This window comes from Protopterus annectens, chromosome 9.part0 (assembly GCF_019279795.1).
Source record: "Protopterus annectens isolate FY-2018-M chromosome 9.part0, PAN1.0, whole genome shotgun sequence".
NCBI classification, from domain to species: domain Eukaryota; kingdom Metazoa; phylum Chordata; order Ceratodontiformes; family Protopteridae; genus Protopterus; species Protopterus annectens.
In genome coordinates this window covers 853989145-854014230 of record NC_056743.1, presented here as the reverse complement: position 1 = coordinate 854014230, position 25086 = coordinate 853989145, and the positions used below count along the sequence as shown (strand labels likewise).

Sequence of the window (25086 nt, the reverse complement as noted above, 5' to 3'; positions counted from 1 at the left end):
CATTTCTACAAATCTCACACAGGGGATCCACATTAAGGTGGGAGACATTCAAATAATAGACTCATAAGTCATGGTCATCAGAAAGAGGTAACTTACAGCCGCAATCCTTACACTGTTTAAAACCAATGCTACTTTTCTTGTCCGACATAATGATGTGGAGAAGAACGACAGAACCAAGAATAAGGAAGGCTACCCAGAAGGGTAAGAAGAGAGAGAAAGAAAGAAGGATTACCAGCAATGGTAATGAAGAATTACCTCAAAGGTAAGAAAAGAGTAATAAAGGGAAAGAGACTAAAGGGAGAGTCAAAGATACGATAGGGTAGGAGAATAATAAAAGTAACTGACTGAAAAACTTTTATAGTAGTAACAATATATAAACTTTCAAAAATTATTCACTTAGCTGAGAGTGAGTGGCTTGACACGGCTGTACAGCAACGTGGCAAACGAGATCTGAGGTAACAGGGAGCAGAGCATTCTGGGTAGGACCTTGGCTCAAGAGTTTTTGGCTGATGCGAGCTTGATATATGGCCAGCTCGGTTATGAGGATGGTACCGATAACCCATCAGTAAGGAATGAACGAAGATCAACATCAGATCTGTCTTTTTGAAAAACCAAGAAAGGCAGGGATGCCTGAAAAGCCTGAATCTCAGAAACTCTCCTAGCAGAAGTCAAGGCTACCAGAAGAACAGTCTTCCAAATACAAAATTTTAGAGTAGCAGAAGCTGGGGGCTCAAGAGAGACCACAGCTAGCTTTCTCTAGAACATAATGCAGATCCCAAGGAGCTAGAACTAGTTTTCTGGGAGGCCTAATATGTAGTACGCCTTTGAGAAAAAGTTTTACCTCCAATCATGAAGCTAAAGGGGGGGGGGGGGTAATGGCAGACAAGCAGAAAGAGAACAGTGGACTTTCACTGAGGAATATGACAAGCCACTATTAAGTAATTCACACAAGTAAGAAAGGACTACTACAATGTCCGTGTAAAATGGATTTAGACTTCGAGAAAGGCAACAGATGGAAAATATCCTCATTTGGAAATGCAAGATTTTCTAGTATTGGGTTTCCTGACCTTCTACAAAACCCAAAGCACGTCCTGAGAAAAAAGGTGCCTAAAAGGGATCAGAAGTTGATCACCCACAGGGTAATTTGCGATGGTGACAGATGTGGATAAAGCAAGGATCCCTTTTCTTGTGTGAGCAGGTCCACTTGGTGAGGTAACTTGTGGTGATGGCCCTCGGCTAGATGGAGCAGAGGGAACCAATGCTGTCTTGGCCAAAAGGGAGTCACCAACAAGATTTCTGGCTTGTGCTGCTGAATTTTCAGCAAAACTTTCTGAATGAGGAGGAAGGGGGGAAATGCATAAAGAAACATCTCCTTCCATGAAAAAGATAGGGCGTCCAACTTCCAAGCCAGAGGATGTGGGAGTCCAACACTAAATAGAGAAAGTTGTCTGTTTAGAGGGGAGGCAAAGAGGTCCAGAGGAGGAGGAGTACCCCACCAGTGAACCAGATCCAGGAACACATCCCTGTGAAGCATCCATTTGTGGGAGTCTGTCATGGACCTGCTTAAGGTGCCTGCCAAAAAGTTCTGAGCAGAGCGTATATAGACTGCATGAAGGGTTAACCTTGTACTGAATTGCCAACTCCCATGCCCTGACAGCTATAACCTGCAAAGAAGGTAAGAACCCTCCCCCCGTTTATGTACCAGAGAAAGTACAGTTGTGTACACTTACCATAAATGTAGATGTTCGAGTGTATTCACTGTTGCAGTCATTACATTTGGGTAATCTGCTGGCAGGTTGCCCTCAGTCGGCCTGAATTCCAAAGTCTTGGGTTCTGCGTCGGTTGCTGTCTTCTCTTCCATGACGTCAGGGGTATAAAAACATGCAGCTGACGCCATTTTCTTTAGTTTTTCTTGCCCCCGATGTCAGGTGCCCCCAAAAAGGTAGCAAAAATATATATATATATCTATATATACATGCATCAATATAAACTTTACCTTAATCTACAAGTAAATACACCACATAGGTTGTAGAAGATAGAGAAGGAAAGATAAACTCCAGAATGACACGGGGATGGCGGGAGGGTAACCCAGACTGCAACAGTGAATACACTCGAACATCTACATTTATGGTAAGTGTACACAACTGTGCTATGTTCTTCGTGTTTCACTGTTGCAGTCATTACATTTGGGTAGAATCCCAAAGCTATGGTTGGGAGGCTGGAGCTAAACAGCATTAGGTGCAGCTATAAGGCCCTGCAGCACTGCAGTGGCAAAGCCTGCCCTGGACTTAGAGTAGAGAGGCAAATGGTAATACTTTGTAAAGGTGTGAACAGAACTCCAAGTAGCAGCCTCTAGAATGTCTGTGGTTGGTACTCCTCTGAAAAAGTCTGCTGAAGTAGCTGCAGCTCTGGTGGAATGAGGCCTAATGCCCTTGAGCACAGGTTTACCATGGTGTAAGTAGCAGAAATGGATGCCGTGGCTTATCCACTTTGATATTGTCTGCTTTGAAATGGCCTTTCCTTGTGATCCTGTAGCATATGACACTAGTAATTGCTCAGTTTTTCTTATACCTTTAGTCCTGCTCAAGTGGAATTTTAGCTGTCTGTGTACGTCCAAGGAATGCAAAATTCTCTCTCCCTTGTTCTGCGGATTTGGATAAAAAGTTGGCAGGTGAATTGTTTGGTTAAGAGCCACACTGGAAACCACCTTAGGTATAAAAGTAGGATTTGTTCTCAGAGACACCCTGTCTGGGTAAAATATGATAAAAGTCTCTACAGCCATGAGGGCCTGTAGCTCTGAAACTCTTCTTGCTAAAGTAATTGCTAGTAGCAGAGCTGTTTTCCACGACAAGAACTTTATATCAGCAGTAGCAGTTGGTTCAAATGGTGGCAGGGTGAGCTTTTCCAACACATAATTGAGATCCAATGCAGGTAATGGTGATCTTCTAGGAGGCCTTAAATTTTTGGCTCCTCTAAGATACTGCTTTAGTAAAGGATGAGAAAAGATTGGTGGCTCTGTATTGTAATGAGCCGAAATGGCAGAGGCATGGATTTTGATTGATGAGAAAGATAGGCCTTTGTCAAGCATTGTAGTTAAGTATTGTAATATCTGAGGAATATTTGGTTTTGCTGTATCCATTCCTTGTGCTCGATTCCAAGCGCAGAATCTCTTCCATTTGTCAGCATAAGATTTTCTAGTACAAGGCCTTCTGGCTTCCAAAATGACATCCATCACAGCTTTACTGAGAGGTGTTGTTTGTATAACTACATGATCAGGCATGCTGCCACGTTCAGTGTCTGTAGTTGGTTGTGCAGGATCCGATTGTTTTGCTGGGACAGTAGTTGAGATCTTTGAGGTAAGGTCCAAGCTGGGTATTGAGACAAGTTCCTTAGGATTGGGTACCAGTACTGGCAGGGCCAGTCCGGGGCAATTAGTATCATCTTTGGTTTCTCTTGTCTGACTTTTAGGAGGACCTTGGGGAGAAGAAGCAGAGGAGGAAAGGCGTAAACTGATAGGTTTTTCCAACTGAAGGATAGGGCGTCCACTTTCCATGCTTGTCTGTGATAAGTCCTTGTGCAGAATCTTTTCAGGTGATAATTTTGAGAAGAGGCAAATAGATCTATGTCTGGGCTACCACATTTCTCTGTTATCATGCTGAAGACTTGTGGATTTAGTTTCCACTCGTGGGGATCCTTAAGGTTTCCGCTTAAATCGACTGCCAGTGTATTTTGTTTTCCAGCAGGAATTGAGCTTGAAGATGTATTTGGTAGGTCAGAGCTGTGTCCCACAGTGCCATGGCTAATCTGCAAAGGGGGTATGAGTGTGTGCCCCCTTGCTTGTTTATATACCACATGACTGTGGTGTTGTCCGTCTGTCAGTAGTTGTCCTGGATGAAGTTGTCCTGGATGAAGTAAGTCCTTGAAGGCTGTTAGGGCATTTTGAACAGCTAGCATCTCTTTCTGGTTGATATGCAGATGCATTTGTTTTGGGGTCCGTATGCACTGAATGCATCTTCCTGCCATATGGGCCCCCCAGGCATAATCCAATGCGCCTGTTTGGCTAGCATGTTTTGGTGACATGCCTTCGCCCACCATAGAAACTCCTGTTGTAGGCAGGGTACGAGAGGAATCATTGCTTCCAGACTGTGAGAATGTTGACTCCATAAACTTTTCAGGTACCACTGAAGTTTCCTCATATACAGTCTTGTATATGGAATCAGTAGGATGCAGGATGCCATGAAGCCCAGAGCCTGCAGAATTTATCTTGCAGATAACTGGGTCTTTGTTGCCATCAGTTTGAAGTAACTAGTCAGTTGCCTTTGCTCGTCTGGCGTGAGGTAAGCCATCTGGGCAGTTATATTCAAGCTTGCACCCAGGAATGTTATCCTTTGAGAGGGTACCAGTTGTGATTTCTTTTCGTTTATTGTGTACCCTAGGCATGTTAGAAACCTTTTCACAAACACCAGGTGTTGAAGAAGAATGCCCTTGTTCTCTGCTTGAATGAGACAGTAGTCTAAGTAGGGATATATTTGTATACTACTTTGTCTGCAAAATGCAATTACTGGTGCCAGGCACTTTGTAAAGACCCTGGGCGCAGTAGATAAGCCAAAGGGCAGTGCAGAGAATTGGTAATGCATTAAGCCAGCCTTGAATCTGAGGTATCTTCTGCACAATTGTCTTATTGGGACATGCTGGTATGCCTCTTTTAGGTCTAATGTTACCAGCCAAGCATTCTTGCCCAGCATGGGCAGAAGCTGCTGCAAAGTCAGCATTTTGAATTTTGGAATGTCCAGGTATGTGTTCAAAATCGATAAATCCAGTATTGGCCGCCAGGCCTAGTCCTTTCTGGGTACCAAGAACAGTCGAGTAAAAACCTTGTCCTCTTTCCTGTTCTGGTACTGGCTGAATGGCCCCCCATATCCATGAGGGTGCCTCTGCACATTGATTTTTTTGGCAGATCTGGTCAACCATTTGCCAATGGCAGAGTGTGGAAATGGAATATGTATCCCTGTGATACTATGTTTAGTACCCACTTGTCCAGGGTTATTAACTGCCAATTTTGAGCAAAAAGTGCTAACTTTCCCCCCTATGGGTGCTGCCAAAAGATAAGTGCTTGGAGTAGGCAAAGGGAAGTCATTGGGATTGTTTTCTGTAGGTTTGCGCCTTATCTCCTCCAGATTTGGAGGTAGACGCGCCCCATTGCTTTGACCTGTATGAATCTTGCGCCTGGTATCTGGAACCCTTAGGGCATCTGGATTTGCCCTTTTGAGCTTTGTCTGACACGGGAAAGGACCAATTTTTTGTAGGCCAGTGTCTACTGAATCTTGGTGGCTGCACTTGTAAGAAGTCTAACAATTTTGCATAGACTTAGCTTTGTCTTCCCTTTTCTTTAAAACCTCTTCTGCCTTAATACCAAACAGAGAATCATGCTGTAAAGGTGTATCTAGCAGTTTAGCTTTAACATGATCAGGCAAATTCTGTTCCTTTAACCAGGCATGCCTCCTAATCACAGATCCAGTAACTGCGGCCCTGCAGGAGGCCTCTAAGGAGTCAAAACCACATTGCAAAGTATGCTTTCCAACCTGTTCAGCTGCATGCAATAATTCCTGCAATTCTTTATTTTCTGCACATTCTGAAATCAACATAATTTTCTGTTTCAACAATCCCATAACATGTTGTTGGTACTTAAGCATATGAAATTGACAGTTTAAGGCCCTGATCACCAAGTTGCAGAAGTATAAACCTTTTTCCCCATCTGTCCAGTGCCCTTGAATCTCTGTCGGGGGGGTAGGATTTTTTGCTGTTGAGGCCTTAACTCCCTTTGGACCCTGTGAAATAGTTTCAGGATCAGCAGCAGGGTTTCCAAATAAAAATTTATGTGAGTCGGACGCTGTAATATCGGTCAGGCTTACTGGGAGCCAGATGTAAAGAGTCCGGGGTCAAGACTGACTCTGAAAACACATCGTCCACAATGTCTAAAACAGGGGGAATAGCTAAAGGCCTGTGCTGAGGGAGAAGGAGGAAATCCCTGAGCCTCTTTTTTGATTCTGAGAAGTCTTGACTCTCCCAGTGAAAATGCTCCCTCAAAGTATGCAAGGTTTCTCCAAATTAATAATCCCCAGGAGGAGATGCAGATGGTATAGACTCCTCTGCATCAGAATCCTCATAGGGAGGAATAGATAATGCCTGATCAGAAGAGGAATCAGAAGAAATAGAAACCTGATCTGAAGATTCATAATCAGTATCTTGCCTAGGCCTCTTATCTGGAGGGGGATGGGTACCCCTGATCAAGGTAATGAGGTCTTCAGCCATTTTGATTACCTGTGTTTTAGGCATAGAGGCCTGTGCACGTGGCTCATACATCGTTTTTTTAGTTTTAGAAGTTGCTTTTGTCTTTGGTTTTGCAGCTGTCATCGGTTTGATATACAAATGTTGAGGTCTGAATACACCCTCAGAAGCCAGTGCCTGCTCAGCGGCTCCAGACCCATCCGAGGGAGATACATCTGTCGGTCTAATACCGTGAGTATCTTGCGGCATGCCGGACTCCACGTGGGTGGCGGTAGAGGCTTGCGACTCGAAGGTAGCGGGTATCAGGAGCTGTGAAAGCACCTCACTGACTACCGGCAAACCGGCGACTGGCTTAGGAGAAGCTTTGTTGTCAGTTTTGGATCTCGACTGCCTGTCTCTGTCCTTTTCTTTGCGCTTTTTATGTACTCCGGTAGTCGGATTGCTATCCGACGACATTTCTGGGTAGTTAAATCTGTTTCCAAAATACTTTGATGCAAAAATATACTGACGCTTAATATTGTGTTGGTTAAATCTAGCACAAAACCGACAGCCAGGCACATTGATCAGGGCCTAGGCAAGGAATACAGTATAAATGGAAATCCTTATGAGGTATTTGCTTCCCACAAGTAATACAATTATTAACTTTTTCTGACATCGGTAAGGAGCAAGAAAAAAGTTTCCCCAACGGGGTACTTAGCTTTAGTGAAGACTTCGGTTCTGAAACTCAATCTCGAATATTTCAGTAGTCGGCTGACCGGCACTTGCGAAATGCTTCTGCTTCGGGCACCGCGCGCCAAGAAAGACTAAAGAAAATGGGGTTGGCTGCATGTTTTATACCACTGATGAACTGACGTCATGGAAGAGAAGACAGCAACCGATGCAGGACCCAAGACTTTGGAATTCAGGAAGACTGAGGGCAACCTGCCAGCAGATTACCCAAATGTAATGACTGCAACAGTGAAACACGAAAAACATCAGTTGTGTTTGTAAAAATTTTCAGAGGACCTGCTTGAAAAAGAGGATGAAAATTCCGCAAAGCTAGAATCAGAGCCCTTATTTCTCTGATGTTGATGTGCTTTCTCCTTTGAGAATGAGACCAGAGACCCCATATTTTACTTGAAGCAAAGGTTGCCACCCAGCTTGTGTCTGAGGCAGTTGTGAAAAGTTGTTGAGAAGGCTGGAACAAAAGAAGAGAAAGGCTTAGATTCAGAGAAAGCTGCTGAATTCACCAGAGGAGCTCTGTTTTCAAACAGAGGAGGAGAGGAATCAGAACCTCTAGAGGGTGGGCAAGCTGTGACCAGATTACCTTTAGAAACAACTGAAATTTCCTCATGTGAAGCTTTGCAAAGGAGAGCATGGGAATTGTGAAAGCCATGAACCCAAGAAGTCTTTGAAACTCCCTGGCCGAAATGGAAGGAAGAGGCAGAAAGCTTTCCACGAATGTAGTAAAAGTCTGAACCTTGTCCGTTGGAAGAAAGATCATCATAAGATCGGTCCTGAACCTATACCCAAGGAAGATGTGATCCTGTGAAGGAATCCGTGAGGATTTCTTGAAATTTATTGTGAACCCCAGGCTTTGAAGGAGATGAATGACCACCACTAGGTTTTGAGACAACTGTTCTGAATGGGGAGCTAGAAAAAGAAGATTGTTCAGGTAAGGATATACCTGAATCCCCTGGACCCTCAAGAATGCAAAGACTGGCCAAGCACTTTGTGAATACCCCTGGGGTAGTGGAAAACCCAAAAGGCAAGGTAGAGAACTGAAAGTGCAACAAACCCACTAAGAAACACAGAAATGTCCTACATTGAAGATGAATGGGGATATGCAGATACGCATCTTTGATGTCCAGAGAGGCCAGGAAAGACTGAGGAGAAATCGGAGGAAAAAGCATCTGTAGAGACAGCATCTGGAAAGATGACACTTCCAGGAAAGTGTTCAAGTGGGAGAGGTATAGAATTGGTCTCAAAGGGCCATCCTTTCTTGGAAACAAAAACATTTTCGAGTAAAACCCTCTGCCTCTCTGATCCAGTGGAACACTTTGAATAGTGCATTGAGAAAGGAGCTCTGGAAACAACTCAGGCTGATTTGAAGGGTGCTCGAATTCCCACGAAAGTTGGGAGATTCTTCCAAGTCATAAAGTATCTTTTTTGGATGATAGAAAGAACCCAAGAATCCTGAGTGATCCTTGCCCAGGCTGGGAAAGAGAGAGAGGGGCGAGGACAGAGAGGAGTATGACTTGGAAAAGGCTGCCCGTAGTCACAGAGTAATGGGCCTGGCTTGAAAGGGCTGCTGAACTGGAGTAGCTGAAGCAGAAGTTTTGGACTGAGGCGGTCTCCTAGCTGATTTCTTAGACCTGGAAACAGATGTAGATGCAGAAGAGCAACCTGGTCTCCTAACAAAAGATGATTTGACAGGGACGTTTCTGTGAAACTTAGGGACAGATGAAACAAACAGAAGTTTCAAATCTTGAAGCACCTGCACTTTCTTGAAGAGTTTTAAAGACATCAGCAGCAGTAGATTCAAAAAGAGCAGATTTGTCCACAGGAGCATCTAGTAATTTTGCCTTTATATCATCAGGTAATGGCTGAAGTCTCAGCCATGAATGTCTCCTAATCACAGAGGCAGATACAGCAGCTCTGGAAAATGCTTCTACAGCATCATAGCTGCACTTTAAACAGAATGTCTAGCTACTTGTGATGAGGCAGCCAAAAGAGACGGGACCTGTGTTTCAACCTCAGAGTCTGATAAATGAACAAGAGCTAGTGAAGCTTGAGAAAGCAAGGCTAAGGAATACCTTGACATACGAGTCTGGTAATTAATTGCTCTGACAGCTGAAGTGGAGGAGGTACAAACCTTCTTATCCAGTCTCTCTAGAATTTTGCTCTCATCATCAGATGGTAAATGTTTAGCTGAAGGAGATGAACACAAACACTTATCAGAGGCTATGCAAACAGCAGCTGGATCAGCACAGGGACACTTAGAAAACTTGCAGTCATCCGGCACTTTGTAAAATATATCAGGCCTCTCAGGGGCAGGGGACTGGGAATTTGGAAACTTAGATGAGGAGTCCAAGGTGTGCAGGAAAGCTGGAAGGACTGGAGACACTGCAGAGGGTTAAAGGACCTCCATCTGCAGAAGGTCATAATACCTTTTTTGTTCATCAGAAATCTGGGAACAATCCATTTAAAAAACTCCCTTGTTTTATTAATGGTCTCACTGAAGGAAATCTCTTTTACCGGGGAATCTCCCCCATTAGATTCCTCATCTGATGATGCATATTCTAGACAGGAGAGGTAATTTGGGTAGAATATGCTAGAGAATCTTCATCAGAGGAAGAGTCATCAGAATCAGTAGAAAGAACCCAAGTCCCAATTGCCTGTACAGGGGAGGAAGTAAAGGAAGGAAGACGGATAAGTAGAGGAAGGCTTCAAGGCCATCAAGGCCTTAAGACCCTTTGAGAAAGCACCCCAGTAAGACTGTGGACCTGAAAGAATATTGGAATGTTTGTTTTTTTGCTTTTTCTTGGCATGTCCTCCTTCATGAGGAGAACCACCACCCGACGCAGGTCTAACGTCTGTAGTCAAAGGATCACTAGCCATAACAGTAGGAATGTCTCCAGGGACCTCAAGCACAGTAAGCCACAGTTCCCCCTATTCTGTCCAAAACAGACATTTGCATTGACTAGCACATGCTGGGATCTGATTCCTTGGCAGCTTCCTAAGCGGTATCCACCAAAGAACCGGACCCAACCTCCGACTGTACCACCGGATTTTCACTGACCTCAAGGGATATGTTGGAGGTAAAGAAGTGCAGCTGAAGAAGTCTCAGGTCTTTGTGTGGTAACCTTCCTCTTCAAAGTCGGCTCAGCGGAAGGACCCATGGAACTCTCCCATAATGCCTTAAGCCAGACATTTAAGCCGCTGATTCTCCAGGTATAGATTTAAAGTCGAACGTCGACTATGCAAAGTCTTAGGCACAAAGGCCTGACAAATGGAACAGGATCAATAGTTGTGACTAGTCCCTAAACAGAAAAGACAGAGGTCATGGCTATCTTTATGTGGAGTCTGCCTTTCACACACACACTTTTCCTTCATGGATGACATGAACAACAACAAATGGCAGTAGCAAGAAAATAAATCCCTAACGGGGCACATATCTGAAGCTGGGAGCAACATGTGGAATCCGACAATATACTGCACGTAGGATTCAACCTTCCAAATGGCGACAAAAAAGTTCTGAGGACATCCTTTTATCGCTGACATTGTCAGAGCATACATGTGACATCCCACGTACTGGCAGTAGTTAAAAGCTGTTGTATACTGGCCAGACATCAGGTCATATGGCGGAAGATAACCCATATGTAAAGAATACTGCAACATTGAATAGGACACCTACAGTTACCTTTCTCAAACATAGGCCATTAAATTGCATCTTGCTTTGTCACTTCCTCCCCTCTGTAACATTATGCGATCAGAAGAAGGAACGCAAGGCAAAAATGTGACCCTCATGTTAATGGGTTCACGGGGTTGAGGAAACATTCACTCTGACTTGGTATCTGGAAAATCTATTCAACTGTCAGTTATTTTCTAAAGACAGTAAATCTATCTCGGGTACATCTTATCTTTATATCAGGTTTCAGAAAACACAGAGATACAAACTCTTTTTTGTTTGTTTTTAGCTGTTGAATAGGGACATGTTCAGGCTGCCTGCCACAGCATTTTCAGGTATTAAAGGATGTTATGAGGCCTGTAGACAGGCTGCATGCGTACTAAGGAGGATATGTCCCAGCCTATCAATATGTCAGCCTGTGCAGCCGGTATCCATGATTGTCAATGTACCTCATTACTGTAACCAAGTTCAGAATATTTGGCTGCCAGACTGTTTTGAAAACTCTTAAGGTTAGAATGAGGGCCATCATCTCTTTTAGGCTGATGTTTTTCTGAAATGGTGGAACTGTGAGGACTGGTACTGATTTCTCAGTTCAGAGCATAGATGTCCAAGTTAGAGTCTGGGTTCACTCTAGGACTACAAAAACATCCTCTGGTTATTTAATACTTGCTGAAGTCACAAGCTGAACTCCTAACAGTTTGTTCAGTGCTTTGACTGACTCCCACAAACTTCCAAGATACCACTGTATCTTCCTCATACATATACAGGCCAATGCACTATCAGGAGGGAGGCTGACATTTATTCCAAGGCCCTCATGAGCAGCCAGCTGCTATGGCTCTTCTCTAGGCCAGATTTGAAAACAATTGCCACAAACCTGGAAGGCCTTATCCTCTTGCACTAGCAGCATAATTGTCTTGTGTCTAACAATGCTTATGAGTTACACTTGACTGTGGCACACTCAGGGAGACCTACAGGTTGATTACACAGTGAAATGAATACTTCAACAAGCTATCCGTTCATCCCTTCTACTAAGACTTCCTGAATTAGAAGTAATAAGTATTGATAAATATGGATTCCCATAATCTTGGAGTGCAAAAACACCGTGCGGAGCATTAACCAAAGTAGTGAATAGCCTAAAGGGCAAGGAGATGAAAAAAGAAGTTATGTTCTTACCATAACGTTCCATGCAAGTTGCTCATCTCGCCTTTGTTCTTACATGTGGGTTTGGAGCGATCCATCGGCTCCGAGTCGGCTGCTTTCCAAGCTCAAGATCTTTGAGTAGCTCGAGGCACAGTCCCTATCCCATGATGCTCTCTGACTAACCTCAGATCTAGTTTGCTGAACCCAGCAAGAAAGAATACAACTAAACATACCAATATGCAAAGTATATACATATGTATACACATATTTACAATTAGCTAAGAGATACTCTGGCTGGAGTGTAGGACACTAGTCAGACCAACCAGACCACCAGTCATACCAGTTCTTCAAGAATCCGGAGTGGGAAGGTGGGAGGGAGTGTAAGAACAAAGGTGAGATGAACAACTCACATGGAACGTTATGGTAAGAACATAACTTCTTTATGTGAAGTTGTTAAATTTCGCCATTTGTTCTTACACGTGGGTAGCATCCCAAGCACCCTAATTCTGGGTGGCTCACGGGAGTACATTCCTATGAACAGTGGAACCAAAGGAAGCCCTGTCCCTGGAGGCTCTGTCCACTTTGTAGTGAGTGATAAACGTATGAGGTTTGGACCAAGTAGCAGCTGCACAAAATGGTGTCCAAAGGCAAACGGGCTGCATGAGCCAGAGATGTAGAGACAGCCCTGGTAGAATGAGCTTTCACGTCACGTTCCAAGGGTTGGTTGGCTGAAGAATATATACATTTTATACAATCAGATAACCATTTAGACAATGTAACTTTAGATACAGGAAACCCCTTCTTATTGTCCGCACGAGAAACAAAGAGCTGATCCGATTTCCTAAATTCCTTTGTTCTGTCCAAATAAAACCTCAATTGTCTGTGGACATCAAGCTTATGTAGTATGTATTCCAATTTATTAGAATGGTGTCTGAAAAAAGTGGGAAGCTCAATACACTGGTTCAAATTAGCCTCGGCGCAGATCTTAGAAAGAAAGGTAGGATTTGTCCTGAAAGAAACTGTGTCTGAAAGACAAGATATGGAGGTCTGATAAAAAGAGCTTGTAGTTAAGAAACTCTATGCGCCTAGGTAATAACCACCAAGAAAATTGTCTTCCAAGAAAGAAACTTAAAATGATGCAGGCTGAAAAGGGGGGAGCATAAGTTGAGACAGTACTAAGTTTAGATTCCAGGCAGTAACTGGATGTCTGATAGGTGGCCTAAGGTGATGAGTCCCTTTCAGAAAGGCTTTACATAATCTGTGAGACATATTATTAGAGCCTTCGCATCCCAAATGAAAGTTGGATATTGCAGCCAATTGAACCCTTATAGTGGCAGCTGCCGCTCCGTGAAAAGGCATAGTCAAGAACTCCAGAATACTATGAATAGGAGAGACATGGGGATCAATATCATGTTGAGAAGCCCAAGAAACAAACCACTTCCATTTACTGTTGTACAGTTTCCTGGTGGAGACTTTATGAGAAGAAACTACAATATGCTGCACCGCGGAAGACAAATTATATGACCTGGCTAGGTTGGGAAGTGGAGCAGCCAAGCTGTCAGTTTGAGGGAGTGAAGAGAGGGGTGAAGAACTCCCAACGAGTGAAAAGGTCTGGCACTGGGTCCAGAACCCAAGGTTCTTCCACTTGATATTGCTGAAGGAAAGGGAACCATATCCGCAGAGGCCAAAACAGGGCTATCAGAATAACAGTCTTTCCCAAGCTTTTGGCTTTCTGTAAAAATCTGGGGATCAGAGGGGTTTGGTGGAAAGGCATAAAGGAGACCCGAGGGCCAATCGTGTACAAGCAGATCCCTTGGGCTGTCCCCTGGTGGAGGATACAGGGCAAAGCAGCTTCTGCATTTGGCATTCATCGGGAATGCAAAAAGGTCGCAGCAAAGCTGGCCCCATCTGTGGAATATCATTTCCGCCACTTGTTCTTTGAGGGACCACTCGTGGGACAACAGAATGGCTCTGCTCAGTTTGTCCACTATCACATTGGATGTCCCCGGGATGTGCGCTGCAATCAAAGCACCCAGTGGATACATCCCCACTGCCGAATTCTCAGGGCCTCTCAGCTTAAGGGGTAAGACTTGGTCCCCCCCCCCCCCGTTTGTTGCTTTACCAGACCACCGACATGTCTGTCTGGATTGCAGTAGTCTCCCGAGGTAGAGAGTCGTGAAAGTGCTGCAACGCTAGAAACACCGCTCTCAACTCTAGGACATTGATGTGCAAATGGGATTCCATCTCTGACCAAGTACCTTGGACAGTTCTTCCCTGAAACCCCCCTCCCCACCTTATCAGGGAAGCATCCATGGTCACCATGGCTGAGGGAGGGGGAAGTACAAATGGACGACCTACAGTTATCTGGTGGGTGTTCAACCACCAAAGAAGGTCCTTTTTGCAAGCATTTGTCAGTAGAATCTTGAATGACACTGGAAGCTGTAGATATGACCACAGGGTGAAAAGTAACCACTGGAGTATTCTCATGTGCATCCGTCCCAGAGGAACCGCTATGAGTGTAGCTGCCATGGAACCTAATAGCTTCAGAACCTGGGAGGCCGGTACTCTTCTTTCCATTAGCAAGTGGGACACCTGATTTCTTAGAGAGATTACTCTTGCTTGAGGCAACCTGATCAAGGTGGTGGTGGTGTCTAGATCTGCTCCTATAAAGGAAATATGCTGTGACGGTAATAAAGCAGATGTTTTGAAATTTATGGTTATGCCCGAGAGCACAGATTGATTGTGTAATCTCTGAAGAGGATCACTTGATGCCTGGTGGTGGCAGTTAGGAGCCAGTCATCCAGATACAGAAACACCCGGAATCCTAGACGCCTCAGGTGAGCTGTAACCACTGCCATGCATTTGAACACTCTGGGGGCTGTGGTGAGACCAAAGGGCAGTGCCCGGAATTGGTAGTGACTGGCCCCCAGCCGGAAACGCAAATGATCTCTGGATGGTCTGGCCATTTTTATGTGGTAGTACGCATCCTTGAGATCTATAGAGCACATCCAATCACCCATTCCTAGAAACGGCAGTATCGATTGAAGCGTGATCATCCGGAACTTTTCCTTCTTGACAAAGGTGTTGAGTCTGCTGAGGTCTAAAATGGGCCTCCAGTCCCCCGTTTTCTTTGGAACTAAAAAGAACCTGGAGTAAGTTTTGGATCCTGTCTGGTCTGCCGGGACTGGTTGGATGACTTTTTTTTCTAGCAGCTTGTGGATTTCTATGGCTACTTGATGCTGCAGACTGGGTGGAACGTCTGGGATTCTTGTTCAAATAGGAGGGGATTCTGAAAATGGAATGATGTAACCTCTGGTAACTATGCTTTGTACCCAAGAATCTATTGTAATTCCTAGCCAGGCATCTGGGTACAAAGCCAAGCGACCCCCGACTGCCTCCAGAGCCGGGCAGTCGGGCCTCCTTTCAGAAGCTCTGATAGGGCTTGCCAAGGAACTGCTCCCTGTCACCCTGGTTCTGCAGACCCCCTCTGCCGTTCGGGCGATGTCTTCCGTAATTACCCCTCCTCTGCCCCTGGAAGGGGGTTCACTGTGTGTGTTTTGGAAAGCTCCTTGGGATTTTCGGAACCACATTTTTCCACCTCTTAGCCCTTTGGGGTATGGGTCCAGTAGGGGTGGAAAAATGGACTCCTACAGCAGACAGAGTCTTTCCCTCCTGCTCACACCTAGTGAGAGTCTCCTCGAGTTTGGGCCCAAACAGGGAAGAGCCATCAAATGGGGTGTTGACAAAGGAAGACTTGAAAGCTTCCACAAAGGAGCATACGCGCATCCAAGATTGTCTCCGCAGAGCTATCACTGAACCTGCCACTCGGCTCGACCCATCGGCTGCATAAGAAATGAGCTGCATGGACGAGTTCACAATAGAGTTAAGGGTGTTAAGCTGTGCCGTTACCTTCTCAGAGACAGCATCACCTGTGTTACCCTTTAGAGTATCTCCAAGCTCTTTGAGGAGATCTCGTTAAAGATGGGTGAAATGGGTTAAATAGTTAAGCAATCTCATGGCAAATGTCGCAGAACTAAAGATGCGTTTCCCGTATCTGTCCATCATCCTAGAGTCTTTATTAGGAGGATGGACAGAAGAGGATGTTTCTGACATCTCCTTCTTGGTGGCCGCTGCCACTACCATGGATCAATGGGAACGCCCTTCTTGAGAAAAGTCCAGTCAAGGGGGGAGGTAATAAATCTGTTAGGCCTCCGAGGGACCGGTTCCATGGAATCAGGAGACTCCCACGCCCTTCGAGTGACTAAATCCATTAGTTCGTCAAAGGGCGGAGTAACCCAGGAGGTGGAAGGTTGAGACCCAAAGGCCTTCAGGAGCACCAACTCATCCTCAATAGGGGTAACGGACTGCCAATCACCCCTCTGCTTTAGTATTTCCAGGCTGTCTGAAAAGGAGATATCCTCCGAGGGGGACTGTGGGGACCCTTCTGAATCCTCTAAGTCGGTGTCTGACGTCAAGGACTCCTGAGGGGAATCCAAATGCCTCCTATTGCACAATCTCTTTCTGGGGACCTCATCAGTGGGGGCATCTGGTGAAGTCTCAGTAGAGCAGGGGTCACCCAATGGGGTTACCCGAGGCTCTGGGTCTCGACACTTGGTAGGAACCTGTGATGTAGAGGTAGAACGTGGCCCTTTAGGGGAGGAAGAGGAAATATCAGAGGATATGAGGGTCTTAGCAGACATAACCCTCCTCATGGCATCGAAGGCCCCAGTCTCTCGACCCAAGGAATCCACCGGTTCTGAGGAAGACGGCAACCTCCTCGGTGCCGAGACCATGGGCTCCGAACCAGAGGACAGAGCCGAGCTCATCTGCGCCGAAGCCCTGAGAGGAAAAGTCGGAAAAGATGCATCGGTTTGACCCCCCCCCCCCGGAACTGACGAGGGAGTGTCGGCTCAGAGATTCTTCTAACGGAACCGAAGAAATCAAGGTCGACGGGGCCGAAGGCACTGGGACACGCCTTGGCTCAGAGAGTTCCACAACCATCAGATCTTCTCCTTCCAGCTCCAAAGGCTTGGCTAGCCTTGGAGGAGGAGTAGTAACAGCCAATGGGATGGTCGCAGGCTTCGAAGTCAGTTGGGACGAAGCCGAGAGTAATTTGGCCAAAGCCGGGTTCTCTAAGAGCCTCTGCACCACACGGTCCACATCAATGTCCGAAAGGTCCTCGAAGAACAGGTCGAAGGAGCCGAAGAAGCCACCGACCTAAGGATCGGAGACTTTAAAACCTCTGACACCGGCTCCAGCAATGGGGTTTGGCTCAGAGATATCAGCTCGGTGCATGGCTCCGAAGACTGAGGAGCCGGCGACCGCGCCTTCACAGAGGTGCTCGGAACCGAGGATCTGGATTCCGAGGACACCTTTGAAGACTTCAACCCCTTCGAAGACTTGGGAGGTCTGGTCAGCCTTGTCCAATGCTTCCTGACAGTCTGGCTTCCACAGCCCTCTATCAACAAACTTCCTTCGCCTCTCTAATAGAACCCTGCCGCTGAAGTAGTGGCAGATAGAGCAATCCTCTTGTAAACGTACTGGCCCCAAGCAATACACACAAGAAACATGGTTATCCGTAATGGACATTTTTTGCCTACAGCTACACCTCTTAAAACCTGATTTCTGCTTCTGATCAGACATAATAGCAAGAACTCCTATTTATCAGATCCCGGATAGAGAGAAACACTAAAGGCACTAAATGCAATCCACAGAACAACAATATCTATCTATAGGAATCTAAATATCTACATAAAAAAACACACTAAGAGTAAAGGGATAGGGAACACAAGTCGACAGAGCCCTGCCAACTAAAACACAATATTAAACTAAAGAAATGGCCAAAGACCCAAGAGTAACCACTCCAAGTTCTAAGAAATATATATATAACACGCAATATGCTATATGCCCCCCAAAAAAACAAGAAAAAAGGTTTACTGGCCAGAGCTTCTTTGAAGATCGTGAGATCCATTGCAGCGGCAAACTAGATCTGGGATTAGTCAGAGAGCATCATGGGATAGGGACTGCCTCGAGCTACTCAAAGATCTTGAGCTTGGAAAGCAGCCGACTCGGAGCCGATGGATCAGCTCCGAACCCACGTGTAAGAACAAACGGCGAGATTGAACAACTTCACATTAAACATTTGTGCACCTCTGGTCTTTGTGGATGGTGATATGCAGGTATGCAGCAGTGAGGTCCATGGTAACCTAAAGAACCTTTAGTAAAATGATAGGGACCAATGCCTTGAGGCTTAGCATCTAGAATTTGATTCCCTCATAAACCTGGTTAGCCTGAAATAATCTGGGGGGGGGGGGGGTTGTTCCAAGGGCCATCTTTTTCTGGACTAGGAAAAACCCTGCAACAAACATATTTGGCTTCACAATACAAGAATAGTCTCAAAAACTGGCTGTGACTTGATCTAGAAGGCATTCCTAATAATAGATGAAAAGCACAGAATTCCAGTTTGCAGCCTGAGGAAATATTCCCCCCTTACCATTTGTCTTATGATGGGCTAAGACACACTACAATGGGAAAACCTCCCTCCCAAAATACCAAACAACAGAAGTAAGGGGGTGGGGTTGGGGAGCAGAGGAATTTTGGTAATATAGTCCGTACTGTACTTGCCTCTATTACCTTGCCACCTGCCTTTATTACTGCTACCTCTCTAAGTTTACTCTCCTCAAAGTCATATTCTGTTTGAAATGGTCAACCGTGAATTGCTTTCTGTAAAAAGGCTACTGCTTTGTGGGATAGTTACTACTATATTTGGATAAGCGGGTGAAAATTGCTTGACTGAATCTAATGTTATCTTCTGATCAAGTTCATGAAATATCTTTTGGGATGTAATCTCCTCCTGGTCAAGTCTGTTATATTATTTTTTGGAAAGGGAGCTCCAAGCAACTCACCTACAGAAGGCACAGCTTCCTCTTACACCAACTACAGCAAGGGATGAAATCTTAGGCAAACGTCTTGAATATAACTGCCTTGTTGCTGCAAGCACCTCCTATGTTACTCTCACTCTTCAAACAGAAAAGCTGTCAAAGCTACTCAAGGAATTCTGTTCCTAATGGCCTCACCAGAAATCTCTTTTGCCATACCCTCTTATCTGCTTAAGAGAGTCGCCATATTTAATAATGGGGGCTGTCAGTTAATAACACTAAAGTTTAAGGTATAACTTATCTGTAAATCTAATGCTATGCTCCTCTTATCCTATCTTCTGGACAATGTGGAGTCTTGGAGCCAACCTGGATCCCCAGGATGCATTAAGGGAAAAATCACAGCCAAATCAGCTGTGTTTTTAAATAGATATTTACAGGCATCTTACTTGAGATAAAATCTAGCTTTTTGTGGGTTGGAAGTAGGGTTGCAAGGCTGCCATTACAAAGCCAAGAACTCCAAATATCTCTTCCTAGCCAACTTCAAAATCAGAAAACTATGGGGGTCAGGTGCCTCTATACTGGGAAGCTATTCCTGACACGGAAGGCTGGAGTGCTTCAGGGTTAATTCTACAACCAAGCAGCCACATGTATTCCATGGCAAACTTCTCCAGTCAAAAATTACAGAGGCTGGGCCAGATGTCAGCTGGACAGGCATGTGGTCCTCAGACGCTAGCCTTTAAAAATGGTAGATGGAGGCTCTTTTGTAATGGGCAATCCAAAGCACGTCACAGTAGATCAGATGGCATATCTTCGTGACAAAATCATTCTAATGGTGCAGCAACAATCTACAAAGGACTGACATACATTGTGGGTGCCTGGAGACAAAAGTGTGAACTACAGGACTGTCCACTTTGCCACAGGTCTGGACAACAGTAAGGAACAAAAAGTCATACTGTCTGCAAAGGAATCAGGACAGACAGAGATGAGGTAGAAACAGGTTGTGGGAATGGGTGCAGTGAAGGCAGTCTCTTAGAGTTGACATAACCACAAGTCATGGAGATACTGTAGATTACTACAGTCACTCCCTAGCCACAGTTTTTTTTTTCCACCACTAGATTCCTAAGGTCTAATCATATTTTAGGCATCTTTCCTTCTTAAAATATATTTTATATTTTGAATGTTCCTAAAAGGTTGTCCACCTGGAGTGGCAGCTTCGCTTCAACCGACACTTTTTATATTTGCAGGAAGCCTGTTAATTCCAGGCCCAAACAAATATCTTATTAAAAGCTATACAGTGTTTGCAAGTGGAGATGCGGTAGTTCTTCCCAATGTAAAGATAAAAAGGCTCTGCAAATGGTAATCCTATGCAGAATCTGCTTTCTCTGGCATTTTTATTAAGTTTTTCAGATAACGTCACAGAACTTAGGAAACAGCAACACACAAACACAAATCCACAAGCTACAAAATATAGACATTTATCCATTCTAAACTAAGAGGTTCCAAAACAAGATACAGCGTAAACCAGTGTTAGAATTCATGGGAGCTGGACAGTTGCAGGATAAGTCTGCCACCTGTCCCATTATCAGCGGGACACTTAAGGGCTGAGCTGCCTCATCCCCACTGCCCCGCTTGTGCAATGTAGTAGAAATTGAAAAGTCCCACTTTTCGATCACACTGAATTGCTGTGGAAAAGCCGCAATTACCTCCAGCTTTTCGATAGCAATTCAGTCACATCCCCAATGCAGACCCACAGGCAGGTCTATTTCCTGTTAGGTCTGGGTGTTTTAAATCATGCAACTGGCTGCAATTCATGAAGGGGGTGGGGAATGGGGCAGGAAGAGCCCTACAAAGATTGGGGCTGTAGAGTGGTTTGTTTTTAGCACTTCTACAGCTGCTAAAGAAAAGACAGATTTGATTTTTTTCTTCCGAACAGCCGAACCAGCCATCCATCCAGCCAGAAATCCAGTTAGCCATCCAACAATCCAGCAAGCCAGCCAGCCACTCCAGTAGCCAGCTGTTGTAACCATAACTGCATCTCCTTCACCACTCCTATGGTGATGTCATGGGAGAGGGTGTGGCCAGTGTCATACTAGCCACTCCCCATGTCCCACTTTGGCCTGCCTAAAAGGTGGCAACCCTATTGCAGGATGCACCATAACACACCTGTGCCAAAACCTGATGTACTTGATCTTTCCTGCCAATATGCAATATTAGGTGAAGGTGTGAACAAGAGACCATAAGCTGTTTTTTAAAAGGTGCTTTATCCAGAAACATCTCTGACATATGCTACTGATATTGCAGGCCTCCTAAGGGAGTGAGCTCTTATGTCTTTTAATGGATTACGATACTTATAGCAAAAAGCAACAGAAGCTTAACATTTTCTAGAAGCTGGCTGGAAGTAATCAAACAGCACGTTAACTAGCAACTGACTGATTCTTGTCACAAAAAAGACCCGATAAGAATAGACTATTACCCATTATAACCATAGAATGGTCCAAAATCTTGGCTAGGGAAGTTCAGCTTTGCTCTAGGGATACCCAAAAGCTGAGAAAGTCAGACTAGAAAGGCAAACAATGTCTGCAGCTATATCCCTGAACATGGGAGAACCATAGCAATTATCTTTACAAGAAATAAAGGTAAGCACAGTAATCCTAATGGAAAGAAAACACAATGACAAATTGATGAAATGCTTCAAAGTAAGACTCCCTTACATTGTTGCTCTTCATCTCTGAGGAAAAGCTCAAACTTTGAAGCAGATTTTCCTGGTTGTTAGTGCAAACAATGAGTGAGAAGGTCACACTGAAAAAACAATCAGTAAAAACTAAATGAAAACTCCAGCCAAGCTGGAACTTACAATGAGTGACCTCTCAAACCTCTTGAATCAGAGGCACATGGGATATATGCAAATGGCCTTTATGAACACCAGGTGTTTCAGCTAACTGGCGATTCTGAATGCCCATGACTTGTTTGCGCTGTGCTAATGAGGTCATAACAAGGCTGAAATATGTATAGCCACAGTTAGTGGGGTTTGGATTTATTGGCCTGAAATTGTCCCGTAAAACGATGAAACAAGTCATGGGCATTCAGAATCGCCAATTAGCTGAAACACCTGGTGTTCATAAGGGTCATTTGCATATATTCCATGTGCCTCTGATTCAAGAAGTTTGAGAGGTCACTCATTGGAAGTTCCAGCTTGGCTGGAGTTTTTATTTAGTTTTTACTGATTGGTTGTTAGTGCAGGGAATTTAAGCTATGAGGTGTTAAACTACTTCCTGTGGTAGAGGAAGGGACTCTTTCAGCCTTCATTTGTCTACTATGTAATCTTCAGCAAGTCACTTAAACAGTGCTTTGGGACAATTGGGGATTTGGTCTGGGTTTCTTGGTAGTCTCCTGGACTTGTACACCTATAAACCTATGGTATTTAGGAGGGGAAGTCCCTAACCTAGACAGCAGACCAATACCAGATCACATTCAACTTGAATAGGGAAAGCAGCTGTGGAAGTACCAATGGATAGAGGATAGTGCTGTTTGCCATAACCAGGGACCTGGAATGGGTGAAAGGCTCATAGCACTTCACAAAGGAGATACTATGAGGAGGGAAAATGCACAGGATATAGCAACAGCATTAATAATATGAAGCTTTAGTAAACTCTGCACTTACAATTTCAGCTTATGTCATTTAGAAAACATACAAATACATTTCCCACAAACCTCATGCCCCTTGCGCTCTAGCTAGCTTTCTGGATTTTACAGTCTGCCTTCATTAGATAAAAATGAGTAACTCACAAGATGCATTTAAATCTCGATCCTCATGCCTTCCGACAATTTTCAGCTGGAATACGCTGTGACTTCTTGATGACCTGTCATTAATAGCTGTCTTTGCTACAGAGCGGTTGGTTCTGGCAATCTGTAAAAGCCTGTGTACCTAAGAATATAAATTGGATTTGAGTTAGCATACAGCGACAAACTAGCTAGTTTGCACCCAGGAACATTTTAATAAGACAGATAGTCACGCTGTATATTTTCACAGTATTTATGCATCCAACATGTCAAAAACATTATTCCTCCTCATCATGAAAATCCACATATTTTCACAGTATCTAAGTTAATAGGTTTGCATTTTCTGAAAGTCTACTCACCAGATGCCAATCTCTAGCAAAGTGGACATACGCTGCCTGCACAAACAAAGGTATAAGGGTGAGGTACATACATTCCCAACTCAGAAGTGAAGTGCCCCCTGGAGAACTATGACCCCCAGTAGTAAGGAGGACATGTACATCCAGAAAAACAAATGAAGGAAGACGAGGAGAGGAATCGGTTAGCTAGTACGAAAATACCACCCATACAAATGGGAGAGAAAAAGGGAGGCAGGAGGAGGACGTTAATACTGCCACAGTGAAAAGGACATCTACTCTTCTGGTAAGATTCTACACAACAGTTCTATTTACTTCCTTCCATATTACTGTTGCAGTATTCATTACCTCTGAGAAAGTACTAAAGGTACAGTGGTGGCAGGGAGGTGCCCTTAAAGCCATGCAGAATAGCCTTGGCAAAACCTGCCCTGGCTCTGGAAATGACATCCAATTTGTAATGTTTTGTGAATGTGTGAACCAAAAACCAAGTAGCAGCTTCAAGTGTCCAAACCTTTGGAGAAAGCCTCCAAGGAAGAGATTGCTCTAATATAATGAGCCCTCACAGAAGCAGGCAATTGCTTGCCATTAAAAGAACAAACAAAAATGGCCTTGGAAATCTAGGAAGATGTGATTTGTTTAGAAACTGCCAAACCCAATGTCCTGGTAAGAATGGGGGGGGGGGGGGTATCAGATTTACAAAAAGCCTTTGTTTTGTCTAAATAATAGCCATGCAAATCTAAGGTATGAAGGATCTTCCCTGTAGTTAATTGAGGAGAAGGGGGAAAAAGAAAAACTGGCTAGACTTATTAAAGGACAGCTCATTAATCACTTTGGGCATAAAGAAAGGATTCACATGGACAGACACCCTGTCTCTATGAAAAAGTAAAGGAGGGACCACCATCAAGGCCTAGAGTTCAAATACTTTTCTGGCAGAGGTTAAAGCTACCAGTAAAAAGTCTTCTAGGTGCAATCTTGCAAAGCAGCAACAACAGGCTAAAAAGGAGCCCAAGTCAGTTTTGTAAAGCCAAAATTAAGATGCTAAGGAGGAGGAACGGACTTTCGTGGAGGTTTAATATAAAGGATGCCTTTAAGAAACTGCTTGACCTCAAACCTAGAAGCCAAAGGAGAAGTAAGTAGCAGACAGGCAGAAATGGCTGACAAGTAGGCTTTTACTGAAGGATATGCCAAGCCAGCATGCAACATACCTCTCAAGTGTACAGATTTTCACAGAACGTCCAGATTTTTGCCTCATATTTTTGGTTTTTTATAAAATTGTGGTTTCTTGGCAAATTAGTGGCAAATCATTAAAGACTGAAGTTAAAAAATGACAGACATTTGAATTTCAGACTTCATACCCTTCACAAAATTCATGCTAATGCATGCAAAACTTGCTATTCTATCAACTTTCTAAGTTTGTAAGGGCAATATTTAAAAAATGTCCCTATTTCTGGGCCTTTGTCCCACTTTTATTAATGGCTTTGTCCGAGGTATGATGCACTAGGTCACACAGGCAGGAAAGAACCAAGGCGACCCCCACTGAAAAGTGGCCTTGGTGATGTTTAAGACACCAAACCGAAAATCTTTTCCATTTGGATGTATATGATCTTCTGGTATTGGGTTTCCTGGCCTCCTGCAGGACCCTGAGAAAAAGTCCTCAGAAAACTGGTGTTGGAAGAGAATCAAAATTCTATCACCTAAACATTCAATTAAAGAGTGGATGGATGAGGGTGAAGGAGAGTTATTTTGCCCTGTGTAAGAATATCCATGTGGTGAGGTAACTTGTGATGATTGCCCCTGGACAGATGGAGTAAGAGGGGGAGGCAGTGCTGTCTGGGCCAAAAGGGAGCCACTGACAAGAGTTTTGGAAAGTCTTCCTCAATTTTGTAAAGGACCCTTGGACGAATAGGAAGGGAAGGAAAGGCATACCGGAACATTCCCTTCCAAGAGAAAGGCATGGCATCTACTTTCCAAGCTAAAGGACTTGAGAGTCTGGAACAGAACTGAAGGAGCTGCCTGTTCAGGGGAAGGTAGAGAGATCTACTTGAGGAATACCCCACTGATGAACTTTGTCCAGAAATGCATCCCTGTAAAGTATCCATTTGTGAGGCTGTGTCCTGGACCTGCTGAGAAAATTTGACCAAAGACTGTGTCCCAAAGGAATGTAGACTGCCAGTAGGGTCATCTGCAAATTGATGGCTATTTCTCATGCTTGCAGGATTAACCTGTACAGAAGGTAAGACCTCTCATGCGCTCTTGT

General features: G+C 44.4%; 1 protein-coding gene across 3 annotated transcripts in view; it reads right to left on the bottom strand.

Moving 5' to 3' along the window:
* KIFC1 (kinesin family member C1) overlaps positions 1–25086 on the bottom strand; it is a gene marked incomplete in the record, with an annotated part of 1304428 nt that overhangs the window by 210978 nt on the left and 1068364 nt on the right. For all 3 annotated transcript variants that reach the window (XM_044083556.1, XM_044083558.1, XM_044083557.1), the window contains 1 exon segment: positions 22483–22621. In XM_044083556.1, the coding sequence (XP_043939491.1) occupies positions 22483–22621 (139 nt within the window).